Raw genomic sequence first — 25,205 nt, 5'->3', positions numbered from 1 at the left:
CAGACTACACGAGCCAGCCTTTGCTCCCCTTGCGCATTATTAAGCCTTGACTGTAGATGACCCTATCACTGGTTCACCAGTTTTCCTTCCACTTTTGGAAGGTCCTGACCACTGCAGACCAGGAACATCCCACAAGAGCTGCAGTTTTGGAGTTGCTTTGACCCACTCATCTAACCATTACAATCTGGCCCTTCACTCAAATCCTTGTGCTTGCCCATTATTGACATCTTTTGAGATCACACAGGCAATTATTAGGGCTTGAATTGGTATGGATTTTGATAATTTGGTAAAGGGGGTTTGGATACATATTCAGCAATGCATTGAGGGACTGCCATTCTTAAAATATTACAGTTGAACTAAAGGCTCTATACTTATCTCCTCTCTATAGATCTGGGTCCCTTCCCAGCATCTTCTCCCTGGTTGCCGGACTTCCAGCATCTCCACTGGGCGGTGCAGGATGACGCAAGTCCAGCGCATGTGCATGAGTCAATCGTCCAATCACACATGGACTATGCTAGCAATATAAGCTAAGATGCCCACGCACAGCTCAGTTTACATACCATAAAAAACAGCAAGCAAGCAGGTATGTGTTTTTTATGGCATTCCCCTTCTGCAACAATAGCCTGCCTGCTCAAAGTCTGTAGTAAAATGACTTCAGTTTTGTTTTAAGACTACTCACTCTAGATAGTGAAGCTAGTATCAACATAACAGTTCCAAAGACTGCACCTTTAAGAAATAAGTCAGCAATGGCAGCTTCAATATTTCTCTCCTGAAAGGTCTCCTTTAACCTCGCTGCAACACTCTTGTTAATAAGGTTGCTGCAGGTAGCCCATTATCTTCACACAATACAGTTCATCACGGTCATTTCCCTTTTCATTTGAAATAATTCAATGTGTGGGATCAACAAGTAAAGGCAAATGTGTATTGATTTCTTTAATTATGTATTCCTGACAAGGCTGCTTCAGCTAAAGTGTCATTTTAGTGAACCCAAGGCCTTTTTAATGTAGCGATTAGAGAATTAATGGTCACGTAAGGTCTGCAGAAGCTCAGAATGGTTTGCTTACCAATCGAAACAGCACTGTTGAGTTGCACGTACTGAAGCTCACTGTGACGGTCCTAAATTGTAACAAAAATCAATACAATTTAATTTAAAAGTCCATTGTGCCTGTATTTTCATTTGCATGCTTCTGGATTCCCTTCAGAGAAAATCAATTTCCTTAGAAAAACTGTGTGTTAACTCTGACCATGGAAATCTGTGCCCTGCTAAGCCCACATATCAGTAGATTTATTTGGTTAAATAAAAAGGCTAATAAATACAGTCATGGTGTAATAAAATAAAAGGAAGCAATATCTTGTTTCAATAGAACATTGAATTAGGTCTCTTTCAGATGGGTGATTGGTAAGACCGGGCGGCTGAACAGCGGTTTTACTACCCCTTGGTTGCTCACCTGAACTGTGAAATAGCAGCCAGATGAGACCATACCTATGCTGTCGTCACGACAATTTTAACTCATGGTGTAGAGGCATCACCACCTGTAAACCCATTGAGTTTAATGAGGCCAAGCAGCAACTGCATGCAATTCATACTATTGTGGCACAGTAGTGCAGCATTATAGGGTTATATAATACTTCTTCCCTGCCTGTCAAATGCTCTCTGAAAACCAATCCCAATGCGGACCACTCTTCAAATGGCAACACACTCCACTACAAGAGTGAATGCAGAGTCTGACAAGAAAAAGCTGTGATACCCTTCTGCAGGTGGAAGAGATGAGAAGGGAACAGAGGAACCTATTATATAAACTAGAGGATCAGGAGAACGGAGAGAGAAGAAACAACCTGAGGATACCAGGACTTCCAGAAGTTCATGGTGAAGAAGATTTAACGGAAAAAATATGGAGTGTATTTAAACCTTTGATCGGAAGACCAGACTCTGAATCCCTAAAGATAAAGAGAGTACACAGAATTGGACGTATACGAAGAACTACATCAGACCTTCCAAGAGATGTAATCGTCCACTTTCATTATCACAAAGATAGAGAGAAAATATGGAAAAGGTTGCGAGACATTCCCAAAATTAAATTCTGGGAGGTGAAGTTGCACGTTTTTGCGGATATAGCTGCCGAGACTCTGATCAGAAAAAGAACAATGAAACCATTATTAGATCAGATGAGGAAGACGAGGATCCGATATAACTGGGGGTTTCCGGCTTGTTTGATTGGGTGGAAAGATGGGAAATCATCCAAGTTAAGATTTCCAGAAGAATTAAGAGACTTTTGTGACAAATTAGATCTACATCTATATATAAAACAAACATGCAGTGCTCCTATCAATGATATAAAACAAATAAAATGAAGACATATGTATATTACTTATATGTGTGCAAAATAGTGTATAACGCACACAGCTATGAGTCACCATGCATAGATAAGTTCATGAATAAATTTCCAAAATTGAAACGTGAAGATGGGTGACAGTCTATTTGTAGCAAACGAACAATATTCGTGACATCAATGGTGAGGAAATGAGAATGGTATGCACTAACCAGATAGCGCTATATAAAACACATGTAGATGATGAGATCATCTAGGTGTGAGCATCTGGACCCAGGTGTTCTGACTAGTGGCAACATCTATTACAGCATTTCAACAGGGTTTCCAAATGGCAGAGCTCTGATTGTAGACCACCAGAGGGAGCCAGCAACCAGGATCTCTTCAGACCAGGTATCCCAAGGCGTATGATGTGTTCACCGACCACCAGAGGGAGAAAGAGCTCAGGGGAATATCCAATGATTTCCTTAGGGAACATTGGCTCAAGCAAAAAAGAGCCAAAGAACAAAAATATCTAAGTGCAGCATTGCTTTATTCAAATGCAAAGAAATGGTAAAAATACAACTCACATGATATGCAAAAAGGCCAGTTGGCCAGACAGAAGAGGTCCACGTGGATAGAAAGTCACTGAGGGTAGCTTTCTGACATGTTTCGTGCCAAGCACGTTCTCAAAGAAAGCTGCTACAAATAGACTGTCACCCATCTTCACGTTTCAATTTTGGAAATGTATTCATGAACTTATCTATGCATGGTGACTCATAGCTGTGTGCGTTATACACTATTTTGCACACATATAAGTAATATACATATGTCTTCATTTTATTTGTTTTATATCATTGATAGGAGCGCTGCATGTTTGTTTTATATATAGATGTTATCCTAAGAGGTTTTCTGAGGTTTTACCTTTTTTTTCTAAGCTGCTCCACTACACAGATCTAGCACTCGTAGGGGGGAGGAAGGAAGGTGAAGGTGTTAGGGAGGAAATGTAAGGGACTCAATATTCAGTAATTGTATGGTATTAGAGATCCCCTGCGGGTGTGGTTTGGTGTCCCTCCCCCCTCCCGTTTGTGTTTTTTTTTTCTCTCCTCTCTCTCTCTCTGTCTCTCCTTGGTCCTCCGCCTGCCCCGCTGCCCTCACTGACTTTTCCCCTATGAGGCCCCAATTGGGATGCTTAAATGGGGGAATGTAGTAGACCGGCGTCTGGAGGCGTATGGTGGGCTCTCCTAGATGGGAGAAAGGAAGCAGGTTGGGTGTTCACGCTCAGAGTCTTACCTTAAAATAGGAATTGCTAGTGGGGGTAACCCATGTCAGATTGTACAGCAGTATATAAGCCAGGGAGTTTTAAAGAGTGGGATGGGTGGGAAAAATGGGGTGGGGAGCAGGAGGGGGGGCTGGGTGAGTGTCCACGGAAAAAACATCTGGTACCTGTCTACATGTAATTAGAAGAGGGGAAAAAAAGGGATGTGAGTTTGATCAAGATTATGACATACAATGTAAATGGGTTAAACTCTCCATCTAAAAAGACATAAGGTTCTGAGGGAGGTGTATCATTATGCTATTGATGTGGTCTTTTTACAAGAAACACATCTGTCTTACGATACAAATGTTAGGTTATTCTCAAGGAACTATCCATACTGGCATTATGCGGATTCACCAATAAAGAAGGCAAAGGGAGTCGCAATTGGATTTAAAAAAAATATGGGTTTTAAGGTTGAGGAGAGTTTGGTAGATCCTGAGGGTCATTACTTAGGCCTTAGGGGGGAAATACAGGACAAAAATATACGCTGGTCAATATTTACTGCCCAAATAAGAACCCAGAGGTATTTCTTCAAGAGGTGCTTGGGAAAACAATGAATTTTAAGAAAGGTAGTCTGATCATGGCAGGAGATTTTAATCTGTGTTTGGATCCATGGTTGGATGTGTCTTCAGGTGCACAGAGAGAGGGAAGTAGAAGACTGAGAATGTTAAAAAAGAAGTTATTTCAAAATCAATTAGTGGATACGCAGAGGGTGAAACATCCTAGAGAATGAGATTCTACCTTCTTCTCTCCAGTGCACAGATTGCATTCACGACTAGACTATATTTTTATAGAGCACAGACAATTGGAATCTCTGATAAAATCTGACATTGAGGTGATATCCATCTCATATTATGTTCCTGTCACGGTGAAATTTTGGGTAGGTGGGGAGCAGAAAAGGAGGGCTACGTGGAGATTAAATGAGGCACTTTTACAAGACCCCAAAATATAGAATAGGCTTAGGAAGGAAATCGAGCAATTTTTTGTTATAAATGAAACTGAGGAAATAACGGTGGCTACTATTTGGGAGGCACATAAAGCACATAAGGGGGAATCCTGATAGCGTTAGGCATGAAAAAAAAAAAAGGAACGAGAGAGGAAAATAGAGGAAGTAAATGAAGAGTTACACAAATTGGAACAGGCACATAAAAAAAACAGAGGTGCAACAGTGGGTTACCCTTAAAAGAAGAGCTGAGGGACCTCCAATGCTCCAATGAGCATGAGAACAGGAAAGTTTTTAATAGTGTCTTAAAAAGGAAAGATATCGGTGGGGGAACAGACCAGGAAAATACTTGATTAAAAGGGTGCAGGAGACATAATCAAAGAATTTTATAGGTAAAATTAAAAATGAGAATGGCAAACTGGTATACTTCACCACTGAAATGGCTAATTTGTTTCAGAGGTTTTATAGTAGACTTTATGAAGTAAATTTAGAAAGTCAGAAAGGTAATGAGGACAAGAAAAATAGGAAGAGTCAGGGATTCCTAGATGAGGAACTACCACCAAAAATATCCAAAGATAAGTTGGAGGCTCTAGAATGGATGATCTCCCAAGATGAAATTAGCGGGGCTTTAAAGAGTACTGCTGGAGGGAAGAGCCCAGGCCCAGATGGTTTTACGGTGTGGTATTACAAAAAATGTAAAGAAATATTGGTACCTAAACTCTGTAGTTATATGAACACATTAGGAGAAAGGATGGAGATGAGAGAAGAATCATTACATGCGTATATAACAATTATCCTTAAAGAAGGAAAGGACAGCGCACAATGTGCTAGCTATAGACCCATATCATTATTAAATAATGATACAAAGTTATTTGCAAAGGTCCTGGCCACTAGGATGAAGGAGCTGATGCTAGAGTGGATGCACCTAGATCAAGTGGGATTTGCATCAGGGAGGGAAGGAAGACATAATGGCTTAAGATCATTGTTACTTTTACAAAACGTTAAGAGAGACAAACAGATCATACTATCAATAGACACAGAAAAAGCCTTTGATAGGGTAAATTGGGGATTTATGATCAAGACGCTTGAAGTATTAGGCATGGGGAATAAAATGATAAGATGGATAAAGGGGTTATATAATTCTCCCTCTGCATCAGTTAAATTTAATGGGTCCTTATCTAGACCCTTTAAAATGTACAATGGTACGAGGCAGGGGTGTCCATTGTCCCCATTGTTATTTGCTTTATCCCTGGACCCACTTTTAACATGGATTAGGAAAAATGTAGATATCAGAGGAATAAAAGTAGGAGAAGTAGAGCATAAGGTGGCAGCTTATGCAGATGACATGTTATCTTATATTGTCAATCCTAAAGTGACGCTACCTAATTTAATGGGATTACTAAAAAGATACATGGAGTTGACTAATTTGAAAATTAATCTTTCTAAATCTGAAGTAAAGGGAGGTCTAAACTTGCTAGATATGAGGAAGTACTATATGTCGGTGTTATTATCACGGGTGGTAGACTGGATATATAATTCAGAGGGGAAAAGTTGGGTTAAAATGGAGGGAATTTTGAGTAATGCCAAGTTAGAAAAGATTAACTGGATTCCACGACAGTTTCGAGAACTTGATGAGAATTGTAGTACGTTGACCAAGAGGTGTTGAGATTGTGGGATGGGTTACACAAGTCTTTGGGTTGGGAATATAATTCATTATTAATGCCTTTGGTTAAGACACGTTTCTTCCCGCCTGGAAATTATAATATTTCTGGGAAATGGTTTAAAAATAGAAATGCACGGTTGAGGGATATAATACATAAGAGTAAGTTATGTAATTTTCATGAACTGAGGAGTAGAAAAGATTTATTTTTCACTATGGATGAATTTAGATATTATCAGTTGGGACATTTTGTATCAGCACTCCCACGACCTCTGAGGATGCCGGAGGACATGTTGCCATTTCAAAAAATGATGTCAAGAGACAGGGTTTAAACATGTAACATAGAATATATAAAGTGCTTATTGAACTGATGGGGACTGGGCCTCCGTCATTCTTAGAGAAGTGGGAGAGAGAACTGGGCACAAGAATGAATGAGCAACAGAAAAACAAGATGTTTATGTTGATGCACGGGGTGGTGAAGATGAACACCTTAGAAATGAACTATAAATGTTTAACCAGATGGTACTGTACACCGAGTGTTGCACACAAAGGGAAGAAAATTTGCCACTGTGTTGGAGGGGTTGTGGTGGGAGAGGAACTATGTCTCACATATGGTGGGAATGTCCAAGAATTCAGGGGTTTTGGCAGGAAGTAATACAACCAATACAGGAGAATCTGGGGATAACTGTTCAGAAAGATTAGTGTCTATTTTACAGGACAGATGAACCAGTAAAAAAATACAAAAATAGTCTATTATTTCATTTAATTAGTGCTGCAAAAGGGCTTATACCTAAAATTTGGCAGTTAAGGGACCCCCCAACAGCGAGAGACTTGATAAGGAGGATTGAGTATAATATATATATATATATATATATATATATATATATATATATATATATATATATATATTGTGGGAACTCGCTTCAAAGTGGTAGAGCTTTTCATTTAAAGCACACAGCAACTCGCTTCTTTAAGGGCCTTTTTGCCCAATTTTATTTAAACAAATGTCCCAGAACATAAAGCTTCCCACGCAGGGGTATCCACCATCAAACAAAACAATGATTCAGCCTCCTGGCTTACACTCAGCTTGATGTCTGCCTCCTGCAGACTTCTTCAAGAATTATGGCTCTTGCTCACAGCTGGCCACTAGCACACAGCCAGTCTCTAGCAGCCCCTTGCTGCTTTTGGCTTCCACCTCTCCTAGGTGAAGCCCACCTGACTTCCAGGCAGTGACCTCCTGTCTTCCAAGTGGAGCCCTCCTGACTCCTATCTGCCGGGGTGGAGCCCTCCTGACTCCTGCCTGCCAGGGTGGAGCCCAGAACCCTGGTCCTGAGTCTATGAAGAGGCCTGCACACACCTGTGCAATCAGTCTCCTGGCCATTCCCAAAACCTGGTCCCAGGATTGGAGATTTCATCCCTCCCAGATCTCTTTGAAATCTCCAGGCTCCAGATCCCACAACAGACCTTACAAACAAAGGAGGAAAGTGAAAAGCCACTTTCCTCCGTATCAAACCTTTACCCTGGAGCCCCTCAACCTGCCTTGTTGAGAATCCAGGGTGACAGATCGCTACACTGTCACAATATATATATATATATATATATATATATATATATATATATATATAATGGAATAGTTGTACCCCATTGATGAGGATAGAATGGGGAAATTTAGAGAAGATTAGAGTAGCTTGTATGTGTTCAAAACATTGGGAAAATATTTTGAAATAATGGGTGCCCTGGGTACAGAGGTGGAGAATGAAACTGAATGAATGGAAATGGTAATGGGAGAATATAATATAGGGATGTGCATAGGATCAATAGACAGGTTAAGATAGGAGTGGTTAAAAAGAGGTGGACTGGGTAATTAATGGGTGAGAAGGGAAGAAGGGGGGGGGGGGTGGATAGGAGGGTTTATGATATTTAGTGGGATTAAAGATGTTGTGATAAATTGTATACTGTTGATATTTGTCTATGTACTAAAATGAAATTTAATAAAAAGATAATAATAATAATTTAAAAAAAAGCATGAAGACAACAATCATCAGCATGAGCACAAATAGTGGACCAGGACCTAAAAAAAAAAGATTTGCAACATTGTAGGAAACATCTAAAAATGTTAGTTGTGCCTAGGCAGTACCCTAGAAAATGTGCCTTTTATCTGGAATTCCTATGGGAAATGAGCAGTGCACTTCCTGGTATGTGAGTGCCTAGGCACTCTTGTTCTATAGCCTGTATCTGCAGTATGAGATGTAAGGCTCTGCAGTCTATGCCTGCTAGTCTAAGGAGATTTGGAATAAGACTTAATGATGTCACTACTATTCTTCTCATTATTCTCCTGTCTAGAGGCTCTGAAACGAGGAAGCAAAGCCCTGCCTCTACCAAGATGTCTGCCTCCAGACAGAGAAACAGTGCAGAACAAAGCCATAGCAAGTCAGTAAAGGGGACAGATCAGATGAAGAGACACCACAGGAAATACTGGAAACTACCGGTTATACTGGTTCTGCTATCTCCCTGCATTTTTGGGCTTTCAGAGTTTAGTTTCTAATTAGGGTCTATATACACTGGTATGTTAATTTGCATATTAATGCAGCTGTAATAATGCACATTATCGGAAGGATATCTGAAAAACAATCATTTCCAATGTGTCCTATTCGCACCATAATGCTGTGTTGCGCTAAAATTCAACATGTATGCATGTTGTAGGAGATGGGTCTGGAGGAAGAGGAGGACGTGGGATGGAGGAGATGAGACTGGAGGAAGACGTGGAATGGAGGAGATGGGACTGGAGGAGGACGTGGGATGGAAAAGGGAATGTAGGAGGAGGAGGTCATGGGATGCAGGAGATGGGGCTAGAGGAAGAGGAGGACATGGGACTGGAGGAGGAAGAAGACATGGGATGGAGGAGGAGGACATGGGATGGAGGCTATGGGACTGGAGGAGGAGGAGGAGGAGATGGGATGGAGGAAATGGGACTGGAGGAGGAAGAGGGCATGGGATAGAGACGATGGGACTGGAGGAGAAAGAGGGCATGGGATGGAGGAGATGGGACTGGAGGAGAAAGAGGGCATGGGATGGAGGAGATGGGACTGGAGGAGAAAGAGGGCATGGAATGGAGGAGATGGGACTGGAGGAGAAAGAGGGCATGGGATGGAGGAGAAAGAGGGCATGGGATAGAAGAGATGGGGCTGGAGGAGAAAGAGGGCATGGGATGGAGGAGAAAGAGGGCATGGGATGGAGGAGATGGGACTGGAGGAGGATGGCTACCCTGTAAGTGGGAGACAGATGGTGTTGAAGGCCCCGAGGCCTATTCAAGTATGGTTCTTCCTGTCTGATGATCTTTCATAACTCTTGTAAACCAATTGTCATCTCTGTCCAAAATTGCAATCTCAATGTCCTCAAAAGAATGCCCCTCTTCCTTAAAGTGGAACTTTACTCATAACAACTTGATAAAAAATAATGTTCTTTAGCAAGGAGAAATTAATAATTATGCTACCAAAATTAGTGTGTGCTGTAAGTTGCCTCCAGCATTACTTCTGTTTCTTCTTGCAGGAGGCTGCTATTTTGCTGAAGCCCTGAGTTCTCAGCAGCAGTAAATCTTTAGGTTATCAACATATCGGCCTCTACATTTTCAGTTCCACTGAATCTGAAATCTCTGTAATCGTGATAGAACATAGAGAGCAACTCACAGCACCCCATATCACCAGCAAAAGTAACAGAGGTGGACTTGTGTGCTACAGTACTGCGTGGATAAAGTACTAGGCATATTACGCTCCATGTAAACATATCCAGGTTTAAAGGATAAGTTCACCATTGGAACATGGTACATGTTTCACCCATTTTTTGTTCCCATAGCCGTGTCTGCCACCCCCCTTCTCTCTGACAGATAGTATGGGGAGAAGTTTCCCCATACTATCTGTCAGATTTGAAAACAGCACGGTCGTGCGAGGCTCTGCCCACAGGGCCGTGTCACTCATTTACAGAGTTCTGTGAATGAGTGCCTAAAAGTCCTGACAGCCTTAGCGGATGTGGACTTGTAGTTTTTAATGAACTGCCACGGTGCTGTGAAGCACCTTGGTAGTTCATTGTAGCCTCCAGTCAGTCTGCTTGTTCGTACATCCCGTACGGCAAGCAGATATTCTGACAGATTTTCAGGAGACCTGCATGGCATCAGCGATCTACTGATCACTGGTGTAATGCTTTCCAGACTCCTGCAGACAAAAATAATACAGGTATCCCTCGCTTAACAACTTATCAGTTTAACGAATTTTCGCACTTATGACTGTTTTTTTTGGCTCGAACTTATGACCTGCCCTTGGACTTACAAGTTGATTCAATTTCCTTTCCTCTGACTTGCAACCCTGCTGGGGAACTTATAACGGAGAAATTGAGTGGAAGTGCAGCCTATGGTGGATCTTCTTGTGAAGTGGCAGTGCAGCCTATGGTGGCTTGTTTGTGACCTAGGGTGTCTTTTCCAGCCTATGATGGCTTCTGTGCAGTCCATGGTGGTTTCTTTAGTCGCTTTTTCTACTCCACAAATTCCACAGATTTCTCGGTGCGTACTGTAATGTCTTTAGTATGCACTGTACGGAGAGTACTGTACAGTATGTGCTGTTTCTCTGATGTTCAGCCCAGATGGTACCATACTTGCAAATAAAAGCAAAGTCATCAAGCTGGAGTTTCCTTTGTCCATTTCTTTGTTCTGAGTATTGTTATGTAGAGTGAAGGAAATAAGTATTTGATCCCCTGCTGATTTTGAATGTTTTCCCACTCACAAAGATATGATCAGTTTACAAATTGAATGGTAGGTATATTGTAACACTGAGAGACAGAATAGTAACAAAAAATTCAAAAGAAATGGATGTCTAACAAATTATGCACGGATTTGCATGTTCATGAGGGAAATAAGTATTTGATCCCCTTCACAAAACATGACTTGGTGGCAAATCCCTTCTTGGCAGTCACAGAAGTCAGACGTTTCCTGTAGTTGGCCACCAGGTTTGCACACATCTCAGGAGGGATTTTGGCCCACTCCTCTTGGCAGATCCTCTCCAGGCCATTAAGGTTTGGTGGCTTACATTTGGCAACTCGAACTTTCAGCTCCCTCCACAGATTTTCAAATAGGATTAAAGGTCTGGAGACTGGCTAGGCCACTCCAGGACCTTAATATGCTTCTTCTTGAGCCACTCCTTTGTTGCCTTGGCCATGTGTTTTGGGTCATAGTCATGCTGGAACTCCCATCCACTACCCATTTTCAATGCCCTGGCTGAGGGAAGAAGGTTCTCACCCAAGATTTGACGGTACATTGCCCTGTCCATCATCCCTTTGATGCGGTGCAGTTGTCCTGTCTCCTTAGCAGAAAAACACCCTCAAAGCAGAATGTTTCCACCACTATGTTTGACAGTTGGGATGGTGTTCTTGGGGTCATAAGCAGCATTCCTCCTCCTCCAAACATGGTGAGTTGAGTTGATTCCAAAGAGCTCGATTTTGGTCTAATTTGATCACAACAATTTCAACCAGTCCTCCTCTGCATCATTCAGATGTTCAGTGGAAAACTTCAGACGGGCCTGGACATGTGCTTTCTTGAGGAGAGGGACCTTGCGGGCACTGCAGGATTTCAATCCTTGTCGGCGTAGTGTGTTACCAATTGTTTTCTTGGGGACTGTGGTCCCAGCTGCCTGGAGACCATTGACAAGATCCTCACTTGTAGTTCTGGGATGATTCCGCACTGTTCTTATGACCATTGACACTCCACGAGGTGAGTTCTTGCATGGTGCACCTGACCTAGGGAGACTGACAGTTGTTTTGTGTTTCTTCCATTTGCAAATGATTGCACCAAATGTTGTCACCTTCTCACCAAGCTGCTTGGCGATAGTTTGATAGCCCAGTCCAGCCTTGTGTAGGTCTACAATCTTGTCCCTGACATCCTTGGACAGCTCTTTAGTCTTTGCCTATCAAGGTCCTACCTTTCCGCAGGGCTTGTGCTGCTCCATGTGCTGGCATCCATCTTAGGTCTGCAAAGCATTGTGGGATCCTTTATGCTTTCAGTCCTCTGCGGCTCCTCCCAGGAGGTGGCGGCTTATCACATTTAAGTCTGCTGTTTGCAGCTGTCCATTGCATTTGTGTCCTGTCTGTTGCACAGCAGCAAGCTCCTGTTCAGTTAACTCTTTGCTCTCCTGGATACCGACTCGGCTTTGGCTAAGACACCTCCTGGCTTCTGACCCCGGCTCTGGCGAACATTTTTCCTGGCTTCTGACCCCGGCTATGGCGACCATTCTTCCTGGCTTCTGACCCCGGCTTTGGCTACGATTCCCGCTGGTTCTCGACTTGATTATCCTGGAAGACGACCTCGGCAGAAGAACTTCTGTCCTACCAAGTCATCCGCTGTTGCATTCGGACTTGCATAGACTCTTGCCTTGTTTCTGTGTAAATAAACCTACCTTTAATTGCACCTCCTTGTGTGTCTGGCTCCTCTCTCCCTGACATTGCCATGGTGGAGAGTTTGGAATCTGATTGTTTGATTGCTCCTGTGGACAGATGTCTTTTATACAGGTAGCAAAATGAGATTAGCAGCACTCCCCTTAAGAGATGGCTTCTAATCTCAGCTTGTTACAAGTATGAAAGACACGTGGTAGCCAAAAATCCTGCTGAATGATAGGGGATTAAATACGTATTTCCCTCATGAACATGCAAATCAGTACATAATTTGTTAGACATGCATTTTTTTAGAATTGTTTGTTGCTCTTCTGTCTCTCAGTGTTACAATACACCTACCATTCGATTTTTAGACTGATCATTTCTTTGTGAGTGAGCAAATATTTAAAATCAGCAGGGGATCAAATACTTATTTCCTTCACTGTACATACTAAATACAATTGCTCATTTAACGACCAAACTCGCTTAACGACCGGTCTCCCAGAATGTAACTGGATCGTTACGCGAGAGATACCTGTAAATGCACATTTTTTACCTGCAAAAAAAAATATGTGCATTTATTATTTTTGTCAAAAAAGGTGAACTTATCCTTTAACCTTCAGTTCTCACTACAGTCTACCTCAAAGTGCTAATTTTTTTAATCTGAACTCTGGGATAAGCAAATATTGTCTAAATACAAGAGCCATGTGTATGACCTGAATCTTACGGATCTCTGCAGTAATCCAGTGTGAAACTTTCCCTCTAAGCAGGAGCTTCCTGTAAATAAGTCCAGTGCTGCTCTCTCTCATTGTGCAGGGTGACTAGTCTTGTCTCCACCCCCTATTGTAGTTTTCTGCATGCAGCCTATAGAGGGTGGGGCCTGCTGGGCACCTCCCACAGCTCTGCTCTCTGTACAGGCTATATAAAGCACAGTGATAATGTCACTGCTATCTTTATATGATTGTGGGCTCAGTTCACTAAAGCAGATCAAATGCGGTATTTAGGTTGTCTGACACATTGTTTCCCAAATGTATGCGGTATTTATGAAGCGTTTTTGCTTTTTATGGTAAAGTCAATTCATCAAAGGAAATAATACGGGCATGTGGTGTTTAATGTGTTGGATTTTAACCGGTTGTCAAGGAGCTGGCAGCCGCCACCATCCTTAGCAACCAGTAATTGTCAAGGTTGTTAGAGAGCAGGCAGAACCTGTTTCCTTAACAACACATGACTCATCAGCTGTCAGCAGGGTTCTCGCTAACAGTTGAATGTAAACAAAAGAATTGCCACCAATTAAAAATTCAAAGAAAAAAAAAAAACACAGCCTGGGGGTCCCCCTCCAATCAATACCTACCAGGCTCATCGTCGGATTTTAAAGGGAACACCATGCAAAAAAACAAAAAAAAACAAAAATGGACTGGGATCCCCTCCCAAAATCCATATCAGACCTTTATCCGAGCATGCAGCCAAGCAGTTCAGGAAAGGGTGGGGGGTTGACAGCCCCCCCTCCTGAACCATACCAGACCACATGCCCTCAATATTGGGGGGTGCTTTGGGGCAGGGGGGCTCCCCCCAAAGCACCTTGTCCCCAATTTGATGAGAACAAGGGCCTTTTCCTCACAACCCTGGGCTGTAGTTGTGGGGGCCGGTGTTTATCTTGATTGACATTGGATCTACTATGGGGGACATTTATTATTTGTTGTTGTTTTTTTTTTGTTTTGTTTTGAATAAACATCAAAAACCATCCCTGTGTTTTTACTCACTTTTTGGTGAATGAGCAGGGGTACTATGTACACCATATTCATTCACATGGGGGGGGCCAGGATCTGGGGACCCTCTTGTTAAAGGGGACTTCCAGATTCTGATAAGCCCTCCGCCCCCCAGACCCCCACAACCACTAGGCCAGGGTTGTGGGGAAGAGGCCCTTGTCCTCATCATCATGGGGACAAGGTGCTTGGGGGGGGGCTGCCCCAAAGCAACCCCAAGTTGAGGGCATGTGTCATGATATGTTTGGGGGGGGGGGCTCCCTCGTCCTTCCCTTCCAGCATGCTAGGATAAGGGTCTGGTATGTATTTTGGGGGGACCCTAGGCCTTTTTTTAATTTTGGTGTGGGGTTCCCCTCAAAATCCATACCAGACCCAAAGGGCCTTATATGGATTGGGGGAACCCAAGCAGTTTTTTTCTTATTTTTTAAATGCTGGCAATTCATTTGTTTACATTCTGCCGTCAGTGGGGAATCCCGTTGTTAGGGATGCAACAGCTGCCCACTCCTTAACAACCATGACAGTTTTTTGATTGAAAAGATACTTTTATTACAGAAGCATCAAAAACAACATGATACGTGTAATCATGACAGTTACTGGTTGTTAAAGTGTTAGTAAACCCACAACAGTAAAATCAGTCTGTATATGCAGTAAAGCATGCTTGTTATACTCACTGTGGAATCTAAGGGGGAAAATCCTCCACATTGTATAAAAAGACTGTTTAATCCTGTCCTCTCTGATCCTCCTCTGCTGCTGCTCTCCCCAAACCATCTGCTGATAGTACAGAGCCCTAGGAGTCACTCTACACATGCTCTGTTACACACCAGTGAGAATTTTTTTTTTTTCTTTGGTTGAGTGCATGTGATCAGCACATTGCCAATCAGCACTGTCCAGAAAGAGGGCAGGGGTCCTGCAGCCTCCTACAGGAGAATGAAAACTCCACCTACAAGCGTTAACCAGTGCTCGGTTGGACACTGAAAGAAGTCAAGAGACTACTCCAACTACTGATGAGAAAAGGTATTTAGCAGTTTATAGCTACTAAAATAATTGCATTTCCATGTTGTGTGTACTGTGTGAGACCAGATATAGTGATATAGTGGGTTTAGTAACACTTTAAGGACGCTGGCTATTGCCAGCATTACATTCGCCACAGGTTTCCACTACTAAAATACTGCATCACTTGCATCAAGTGCATGTGGTATTTTAGTAGCATTTTCAGTGAATCAAAAAAAAAATGTTTGAAAAACACGAAGCATTTCTTAAACCAGTAGATATCGCTTTAGGAATGAAGCCCAATATCCGGGTATGCAAAGGCATTGGTGCCCTCAAAGTGGAATTCTATCCTTTGAGTCTATTAAGGAATACAGTATATATAAATGAAAGTTTTTGTGTCTGGAGTTCAGCCTAAAAATGGATATGAAATAAAGAATTGACTTTAGGTTCACTGGTCCCCCCTGCAATCCCCTTAAAAAGGTCACCCAAAGACTTACCCCTTTGAGGACCAAGGGACGTATTTGTCCCATGTTTTTAATTGCCTGTATCATCTGATTAAGAACTTAACCACTTGCCGCCCTGCCACTGTGTATATATGTGTGCAGGGCGGCAGTGGAGCGCAAAACCACGTTTAAAAACGGGTTCCGCGCTCCCGACACTTTCGCCGGCAGGGGGCACGCGCGCGCGCTCCCGCCGACCCGCGGGTGACACTATTTGATCCAGGAGGGATCAATCATTAGATTTAAGCCAGTGATTTCTGGCTGAAATCACATGATCGGTCCCTGTCCTATCCTGTCCTGTGTTGACATACACACAGGGCAGGATATGATGTCATTCTTCTCTGCCTGGACACATTCCGTTCCAGACAGAGAAGAAGACATCCAAAAAGTGAGTACACAAGCACTACACTACAGTTAGAACACTCTAAGACACATTTAACCCCCTGATCGCCCCCCCCCCTCCAGTTAACCCTTCACTGCCCTGTCACCAGTGTTACTGATCAGTGAAGCGATTTTTACTGATCAGTGTCGCTGGAGACTTCCGATAGAGTTAGCGCCCCTCCCAGATAGCGCCAGATTGCCCGCCAGTACACCAGTAATCCCGTTTAACCCCTTGATCGCCCCCCCCCTCCAGTTAACCCCTTCACTGCCCTGTCACCCAGTGTCACTGATCAGTGAACCAATTTTTACTGATCACTGTATCAGTGTCGCTGGCGACTTCCGATAGAGTTAGCGCCCCTCCCAGATAGCGCCAGATTGCCCGCCAGTACACCAGTAATCCCGTTTAACCACTTGATCGCCCCCCCCCCCCCCAGTTAAACCCTTCACTGCCCTGTCACCCAGTGTCACTGATCAGTGAACCAATTTTTACTGATCACTGTATCAGTGTCGCTGGCGACTTCCGATAGAGTTAGCGCCCCTCCCAGATAGCGCCAGTTTGCCCGCCAGTACACCAGTAATCCCGTTTAATCCCTTGATCGCCCCCCCCCCAGTTAACCCCTGCACTGCCCTGTCACCAGTGTCACTGATCAGTGAACCAATTTTTACTGATCACTGTATCAGTGTCGCTGGCGACTTCCGATAGAGTTAGCGCCCCTCCCAGATAGCGCCAGCTTGCCCGCCAGTACACCAGTAATCCCGTTTAACCCCTTGATCGCCCCCCCCCCCAGTTAACCCCTTCACTGCCCTGTCACCAGTGTCACTGATCAGTGAACCAATTTTTACTGATCACTGTATCAGTGTCGCTGGCGACTTCCGATAGTGTTAGCGCCCCTCCCAGATAGCGCCAGTTTGCCCGCTAGTGCACCAGAAATCCCATTTAACCCCTTGATCGCCCCCCCCCCAGTTAACCCCTTCACTGCCCTGTCACCAGTGTCATTGATTACAGTGAACAGATTTTTACTGATCACTGTATTAGTGTCACTGGTGACTTCCGATAGTGTTAGCGCCCCTCCTAGATAGCGCCAGTTTGCCCGCTAATGCACGGGATTTTTTTTACCAAAAACATGTAGCAGAATACATTTTGGCTTAAATTTATGACTAACTTTGAGTTTACGATATATTTTTTATAGCTGAAAGTAGAAAATATTGTTTTTTTTCAAAATTTTTGTGGTTTTTTTGTTTATAGCGCAAAAAATAAAAAGCGCACAGGTGATCAAATACCACCAAAAGAAAGCTCTATTTGTGTGAAAAAAAGGACGTAATTTTCGTTTGGGTGCAGCATTGCATGACCGCGCAATTATCATTTGAGTTAGTGCAGCGCTGTATAGCAAAAAAAGGCATAAATTACAGTATCTATACCATAGTTTGTAGACGCTATAACTTTCACACAAAGCAATCAATATACACTTATTGGGATTTTTTTTACCAAAAACATGTAGCAGAATACATTTTGGCTTAAATTTATGACTAACTTTGAGTTTACGATATATTTTTTATAGCTAAAAGTAGAAAATATTGTTTTTTTTCAAAATTTTTGTGGTTTTTTTGTTTATAGCGCAAAAAATAAAAAGCGCACAGGTGATCAAATACCACCAAAAGAAAGCTCTATTTGTGTGAAAAAAAGGACGTAAATTTTGTTTGGGTATAGCATTGCATGACCGCGCAATTATCATTTGAATTAGTGCAGCGCCAAACAGCAAAAAAAGGCCTGGTCATTAAGGGGGGTAAATCCTCTGGGGCTCAAGTGGTTAAAATACTTTTTTTTTTATTTGAGTCAAAATATTAATTCTGATTAACAAATGGATCTAGCTTTTTGTCAATTATTTCATGAAATGGCTTAGTTACAGCAACTGAAGTGTACAAACTTTAAAAACAAAAAATTGATACTTTTGGCGTTCCGTAATCTTATCCACTTGACTTCCTTGTTAGTAGATTATAATACAGTGAGTATGATAGTAGGAGAGTAGGTTAGCCTACAGTGAAATCATTAAAAAGAATGGCCAACAAGAGACTCTGCCTCACACAGATCCAGTTATAGGACAAAAATGAAGGGACACAAGGAATATGAAGAGCTTCTTTCCAGGGATGAGCCAAGTCTTTAGAGTGACAGGTGGCACATACAACAGTACCTACAGACAAAGTCCATTTTTAATGTTTGAGCCCTATTTAAAGCCGCCTGTCACCCCCACAGTACATCTGCTATGGAAGATAATCAGAATACTCTTTTTTTGTTAAAGTCGATATTGGCATCTGACTACTTACTCCTGTCCCCTCAGGCTGTCTGTGTGCTCTGGGTGTATATTGATTCTTACCCCCATGCCCCCCAGGCTGTCTGTGTATTGATCCTTATCCACCCCCCACCTGTCCCCCCCCAGGCTGTCTGTGTGCTCTGGGTTTGTATTGATCATTATCTTCCCCCCCATCCCCCAGGCTGTCTGTATATCAATCCTTACCCCCCCCCCCTCCTGTCTCCCCAGGCTGTCTGTGTGCTCTGGGTGTATATTAAGCCTTATCCCCCCCCCTCCTGTCTCAACAGGCTGTCTGTGCGATCTGGGTGTATATTGATCCTTATCCCCTCCTGTCACCCCAGGCTGTCTGCGTGCTTTGAGTGTATACTAATCCTTAACACCCCCCCCCCTTTCTGTCCCCCCAGGCTATGTGCTCTGAGTGTGTATTAAACCTTACCCCTTACCCCCCCCCGTTCCCCCAGGCTGTCTGTGTACTCTGGGTATATATTGATCCTTACCCCCCCCTGTCCCCCCAGGCTGTCCGTGTACTCTGGGTGTATATTGATCCTTACCCCCCCTGTCCCCCCAGGCTGTCCGTGTACTCTGGGTATATATTGATCCTTACCCCCCCGTCCGCCCAGGCTGTCTGTGTACTCTGGGTATATATTGATCCTTACCCCCCCGTCCCCCCAGGCTGTCTGTGTACTCTGGGTATATATTGATCCTTAAACCCTCCCTCCTCCTGTTCCTCCAGGCTGTCTGTGCGCTCTGGGTGTAGATTGATCCTTATCCCCTCCTGTCCCCCCAGGCTGTCTGTGTGCTGTAAGTGTACAGGTGAAACTTGAAAAAATTAGAATATTGTGCAAAATTTCATTTATTTCAGTAATGGAACTTAAAATGTGAAACTAATATATGAGATAGACTCATTACATGCAAAGCAAGATAGTTCAATCCGTGATTTGTCATAATTGTGATGATTATGGCTTACAACTCATGAAAACCCCAAATCCACAATCTCAGAAAATTAGAATATTACATGCAATCAATAAAACAAGGATTGTACATAGAACAATATCGGACCTCTGAAAAGTATAAGCATGCATATGTACTCAGTACTTGGTTTGGGCCCCTTTTGCACCAATTACTGCCTCGATGTGGCGTGGCATGGAAGCTATCAGCCTGTGGCACTGCTGAGGTGTTATGAAAGACCAGGATGCTTCAATAGCGGCCTTCAGCTCTTCTGCATTGTTCGGTCTCATGTCTCTCATCTTTCTCTTGGCAATGCCCCATAGATTCTCTATGGGGTTCAGGTCAGGTGAGTTTGCTGGCCAATCAAGCACAGTAATCCCACGGTCACTGAACCAGGTTTTGGTGCTTTTGGCAGTGTGGGCAGGTGCCAAGTCCTGCTTGAAAATGAAGTCAGCATCCCCATAAAGCTCGTCTGCGGAAAGAAGCATGAAGTGCTCCAAAATCTCCTGGTAGATGGCTGCGTTGACCCTGGACTTAATGAAGCTCAGCGGACCAACACCAGCAGATGACATGGCTCCCCAAATCAACACAAACTGTGGAAACTTCACACTGGACTTCAAGCATCTTGCATTGTGTGTCTCTCCATTCTTCCTCCATACTCTGGGTCCTTGGTTTCCAAATGAGATGCAAAAGTTTCTCTCATCAGAAAAGAGGACTTTGGACCACTGAGCAACAGACCAGGTCTGTTTTTCTTTAGCCCAGGTAAGACGCTTGTGACGTTGTTTGTTGTTCAGGAGCGGCTTGACAAAAGTAATACGACATTTGAAGCCCAGGTTCAGGATCCGTCTGTGTGTGGTGGCTCTTGATGCACTGACTCCAGCCTCAGTCCACTCCTTGTGAAAGTCACCAACACTTTTGAATGGCCTTTTCCTGACAATCCTCTCCAGGCTGCGGTCATCCCTGCTGCTTGTGCACCTTTTTCTTCCACACTTTTCCCTTCCACATAACTTTCTATTAATGTGCTTTGATACAACACTTTGGGAACATCCAACTTCTTTTGCAATTACCTTTTGAGGCTTTCCCTCCTTATGGAGGGTGTCAATGATGGTTTTCTGCACAACTGTCAGGTCAGCAGTCTTTCCCATGATTGAGATTCCTACTGAACCAGACTGAGAGACCATTTAAAGGCTCAGGAACCCTTTGCAGGTGTTATGGCTTAATTAGCTGATTAGAGTGGGACACTTTGAGCCTAGAATATTGCACCTTTATACAATATTCTAATTTTCTGAGATTGTGGATTTGGGGTTTTCATGAGCTGTAAGCCATAATCATCACAATTATGACAAATCACGGCTTGAACTATCTTGCTTTGCATGTAATGAGTCTATCTCATATATTAGTTTCACCTTTTAAGTTGCATTACTGAAATAAATGAACTTTTGCACGATATTCAAATTTTTCGAGTTTCACCTGTATACTAATCCTTAATACCCCCTTTCTGTCCCCCCAGGCTATGTGCTCTGAGTGTGTATTAAACCTTACCCCCCTCCTGTCTCCACAGGCTGTCTGTGTACTCTGGGTGTATATTGATCCTTACCCCCCTCCCCATGTTCCCCCAGGCTGTCTGTGTACTCTGGGTATATATAGATCTTTACCCCGCGCCCCCCTCCTGTTCCCCCAGGCTGTCAGTGTACTCTGGGTGTATATTGATCCTTACTCCCTCTTCTGTCCCCCCAGGCTGTCCGTGCGCTCTGGGTGTATATTGATCCTTACACCCCCCCCCCGTTCCCCCAGGCTGTCTGTGTACTCTGGGTATATATTGATCCTTAACCCCCCCTCCTGTTCCCCCAGTCTGTCTGTGTACTCTGGATGTATATCGATCTTTACCCCCCCCCCCCTCCTGTTCCCCCAGGCTGTCTGTGTACTCTGGGTGTTTATTGATGCTTATCCCCTCCTGTTCCCCCAGGCTGTCTGTGTACTCTGTGTATATATTGATCCTTACTCCCCCTCCTGTTCCCCCACGCTGTCTGTGTACTCTGGGTGTATATTGATCCTTATCCCCTCCTGTCCCCCCAGGCTGTCTGTGTACTCTGGATGTATATCGATCCTTACCCCCCCCCCCCTCCTGTTCCCCCAGGCTGTCTGTGTACTCTGGGTGTTTATTGATGCTTATCCCCTCCTGTTCCCCCAGGCTGTCTGTGTACTCTGTGTATATATTGATCCTTACTCCCCCTCCTGTTCCCCCACGCTGTCTGTGTACTCTTGGTATATATTGATCCTTACCCCCCCCCCACTCCCCCTCCTGTTCCCCCACGCTGTCTGTGTACTCTGGGTGTATATTGATCTTTATCCCCTCCTGCCCCCCCAGGCTGTCTGTGTACTCTGGGTGTATATTGATCCTTACTCCCTCTTCTGTCCCCCCCAGGCTGTCCGTGCGCTCTGGGTGTATATTGATCCTTACTCCCTCTTCTGTCCCCCCAGGCTGTCCATGCGCTCTGGGTGTATATTGATCCTTACTCCCTCTTCTGTCCCCCCAGGCTGTCCATGCGCTCTGGGTGTATATTGATCCTTACTCCCTCTTCTGTCCCCCCAGGCTTTCCGTGCCCTCTGGGTGTATATTGATCCTTACACCCCCCCCCCCCCGTTCCCCCAAGGCTGTCTGTGTACTCTGGGTTTATATTGATCCTTAACCCCCCCTCCTGTTCCCCCAGGATGTCTGTGTACTCTGGATGTATATCGATCCTTACTCCCCCACCTCCTGTTCCCCCAGGCTGTCTGTGTACTCTGGGTGTATATTGATCCTCATCCCCTCCTTTTCCCCCAGGCTGTCTGTGTACTCTGGGTGTATATTGATCCTTATCCCCTCCTGTCCCTTCAGGCTGTACGTGTACTCTGGGTGTATATTGATCCTTACCCCCTCTTGTGTCCCCCCAGGCTGTCCGTGTATTCTGGGTGTATATTGATCCTTACTCCCTCTTCTGCCCCCCCCCAGGCTGTCTGTGTACTCTGGGTGTATATTGATCCTTACTCCCTTTTCTGTCCCCCCAGGCTGTCTGTGCGCTCTGGGTGTATATTGATCCTTACCCCCCCGTTCCCCCAGGCTGTCTGTGAACTCTGGGTGTATATTGATCCTTAACCCCCCCTCCTGTTCCCCCAGGCTCTCTGTGTACTCTGGATGTATATCGATCCTTACCCCCCCCCCCCCTCCTGTTCCCCCAGGCTTTCTGTGTACTCTGGGTGTATATTGATCCTTATCCCCTCCTGTTCCCCCAGGCTGTCCGTGTACTCTGGGTGTATATTGATCATTACTCCCTCTTCTGCCCCCCCAGGCTGTCTGTGTACTCTTGGTGTATATTGATCCTTACCCCCCCCCTCCTGTTCCCCCAGGCTGTGTACTCTGGGTGTATATGGATCCTTACCCCCCCCCCCTCCTGTTCCCCCAGGCCGTCTGTGTACTCTGGGTGTATATTGATCCTTACCCCCCCCCCCTCCTGTTCCCCCAGGCTGTGTTTGTACTCTGGGTGTATATTGATCCTTAACCCCCCCCCCCCCCGTTCCCCCAGGCTGTGTTTGTACTCTGGGTGTATATTGATCCTTAACCCCCCCCCCCCCCCGTTCCCCCAGGCTGTCTGTGTACTCTGGGTGTATATTGATCCTTACTCCCTCTTCTGTTCCCCCAGGCTGTCTGTGTACTCTGGGTGTATATCGATCCTTACTCCCCCCTCCTGTTCCCCCAGGCTGTCTGTGTACTCTGGGTGTATATCGATCCTTACTCCCCCCTCCTGTTCCCCCAGGCTGTCTGTGTTCTCTGGGTGTATATCGATCCTTACTCCCCCCTCCTGTTCCCCCAGGCTGTCTGTGTACTCTGGGTGTATATCGATCCTTACCCCCCCCCCTCCTGTTCCCCCAGGCTGTCTGTGTACTCTGGGTGTATATTGATCCTTACTCCCTCTTCTGCCCCCCCAGGCTGTCCGTGCGCTCTGGGTGTATATTGATCCTTACACCCCCCCCCCCCCGTTCCCCCAGGCTGTCTGTGTACTCTGGGTATATATTGATCCTTAACCCCCCCTCCTGTTCCCCCAGTCTGTCTGTGTACTCTGGATGTATATCGATCCTTACCCCCCCCCCCTCCTGTTCCCCCAGGCTGTCTGTGTACTCTGGGTGTATATTGATCCTTATCCCCTCCTGTTCCCCCAGGCTGTCCGTGTACTCTGGGTGTATATTGATCATTACTCCCTCTTCTGCCCCCCCAGGCTGTCTGTGTACTCTTGGTGTATATTGATCCTTACCCCCCCCCCCCCCCTCCTGTTCCCCCAGGCTGTGTACTCTGGGTGTATATGGATCCTTACCCCCCCCTCCTGTTCCCCCAGGCCGTCTGTGTACTCTGGGTGTATATTGATCCTTACCCCCCCCCCCTCCTGTTCCCCCAGGCTGTGTTTGTACTCTGGGTGTATATTGATCCTTAACCCCCCCCCCCCCCCCCCGTTCCCCCAGGCTGTCTGTGTACTCTGGGTGTATATTGATCCTTACTCCCTCTTCTGTCCCCCCAGGCTGTCTGTGTACTCTGGGTGTATATTGATCCTTACTCCCTCTTCTGTCCCCCCAGGCTGTCTGTGTACTCTGGGTGTATATTGATCCTTACTCCCCCCCCCCTGTTCCCCCAGGCTGTCTGTGTACTCTGGGTGTATATCGATCCTTACTCCCCCCTCCTGTTCCCCCAGGCTGTCTGTGTACTCTGGGTGTATATCGATCCTTACTTCCCCCTCCTGTTCCCCCAGGCTGTCTGTGTACTCTGGGTGTATATTGATCCTTACCCCCTCTTCTGCCCCCCCAGACTGTCTGTGTACTCTGGGTGTATATTGATCCTTACCCCCTCTTCTGCCCCCCCAGACTGTCTGTGTACTCTGGGTGTATATCGATCCTTACCCCCCCCCCCTCCTGTTCCCCCAGGCTGTCTGTGTACTCTGGGTGTATATCGATCCTTACCCCCCCCCCCCTCCTGTTCCCCCAGGCTGTCTGTGTACTCTGGGTGTATATTGATCCTTACTCCCTCTTCTGTCCCCCCAGGCTGTCTGTGTGCTTATCAATCCCCCCTGCCCACCACTCACGCAGTCTGGGCTCCCCGGCCGGCCGCAGTCTCTGCTCCATGTTCCCGGACACCAGCCTGGACTCCAGTGGGGGTTGCAGGGTCAGGGAACTCCAGAAGATTTTACTGCACAGCACATCCCGCTCCGAGGATCCGGCGAACACCATGAGATCTGCACCGAACTCCTCTGGACCCTCCATGCTGCGATGTTTATGGCGGAAGTCTTTGTTTCTATGGAAACAGACGCTGCGCAGTCTCTGTGTGCTCCGTTCTACAATCACAGGACTCCGGGATCGTGGCGCCCCCTGCTGCCCTGTACTCATACCTGCTACACTTTAATCACAGCGCTGAGGTGTCACGGCGCCCCCCTGCTGGCTTGCTGCGAGTCTGCCTTCTAACTTCCGATCGTAGCTTCTCACTCCGGACACATCGCACCAGTGGAGACCTTTCACTCTCTCGGACACGTGCACTGAATTTATATCCTTGGGCCCTTGTAATGTGGGGGTGCAGTAATGTATGTCAGGGGCAGAGGATTGGAGGTCAGCAGGGCACTACACAGGGGTCAGAAGGGCAGAGGATAAGGTTAGCAG

General features: G+C 45.2%; 1 protein-coding gene across 1 annotated transcript in view; it reads right to left on the bottom strand.

Annotated features, from left to right (window-relative positions):
• HOATZ (HOATZ cilia and flagella associated protein) overlaps positions 1-24,872 on the bottom strand; it is a 144,677-nt gene extending 119,805 nt beyond the window's left edge. Inside the window, exon 1 of the mRNA XM_089670236.1 lies at positions 24,638-24,872. Coding sequence (XP_089526362.1) covers positions 24,638-24,815 — 178 coding nt within the window. The 5' untranslated portion in view covers positions 24,816-24,872. The remainder of the gene's footprint in view (positions 1-24,637) is intronic.
• Between the last annotated feature and the right edge of the window lie 333 nt (positions 24,873-25,205).

The sequence above is a fragment of the Staurois parvus genome, unplaced genomic scaffold (genome assembly GCF_062004578.1).
Source record: "Staurois parvus isolate SC_StPar_1 unplaced genomic scaffold, SC_StPar_1.0 ptg000087l, whole genome shotgun sequence".
NCBI lineage: Eukaryota > Metazoa > Chordata > Amphibia > Anura > Ranidae > Staurois > Staurois parvus.
The sequence above is the reverse complement of the archived record's forward strand: the minus strand, read 5'-3'. Positions and strand labels throughout refer to the sequence as shown.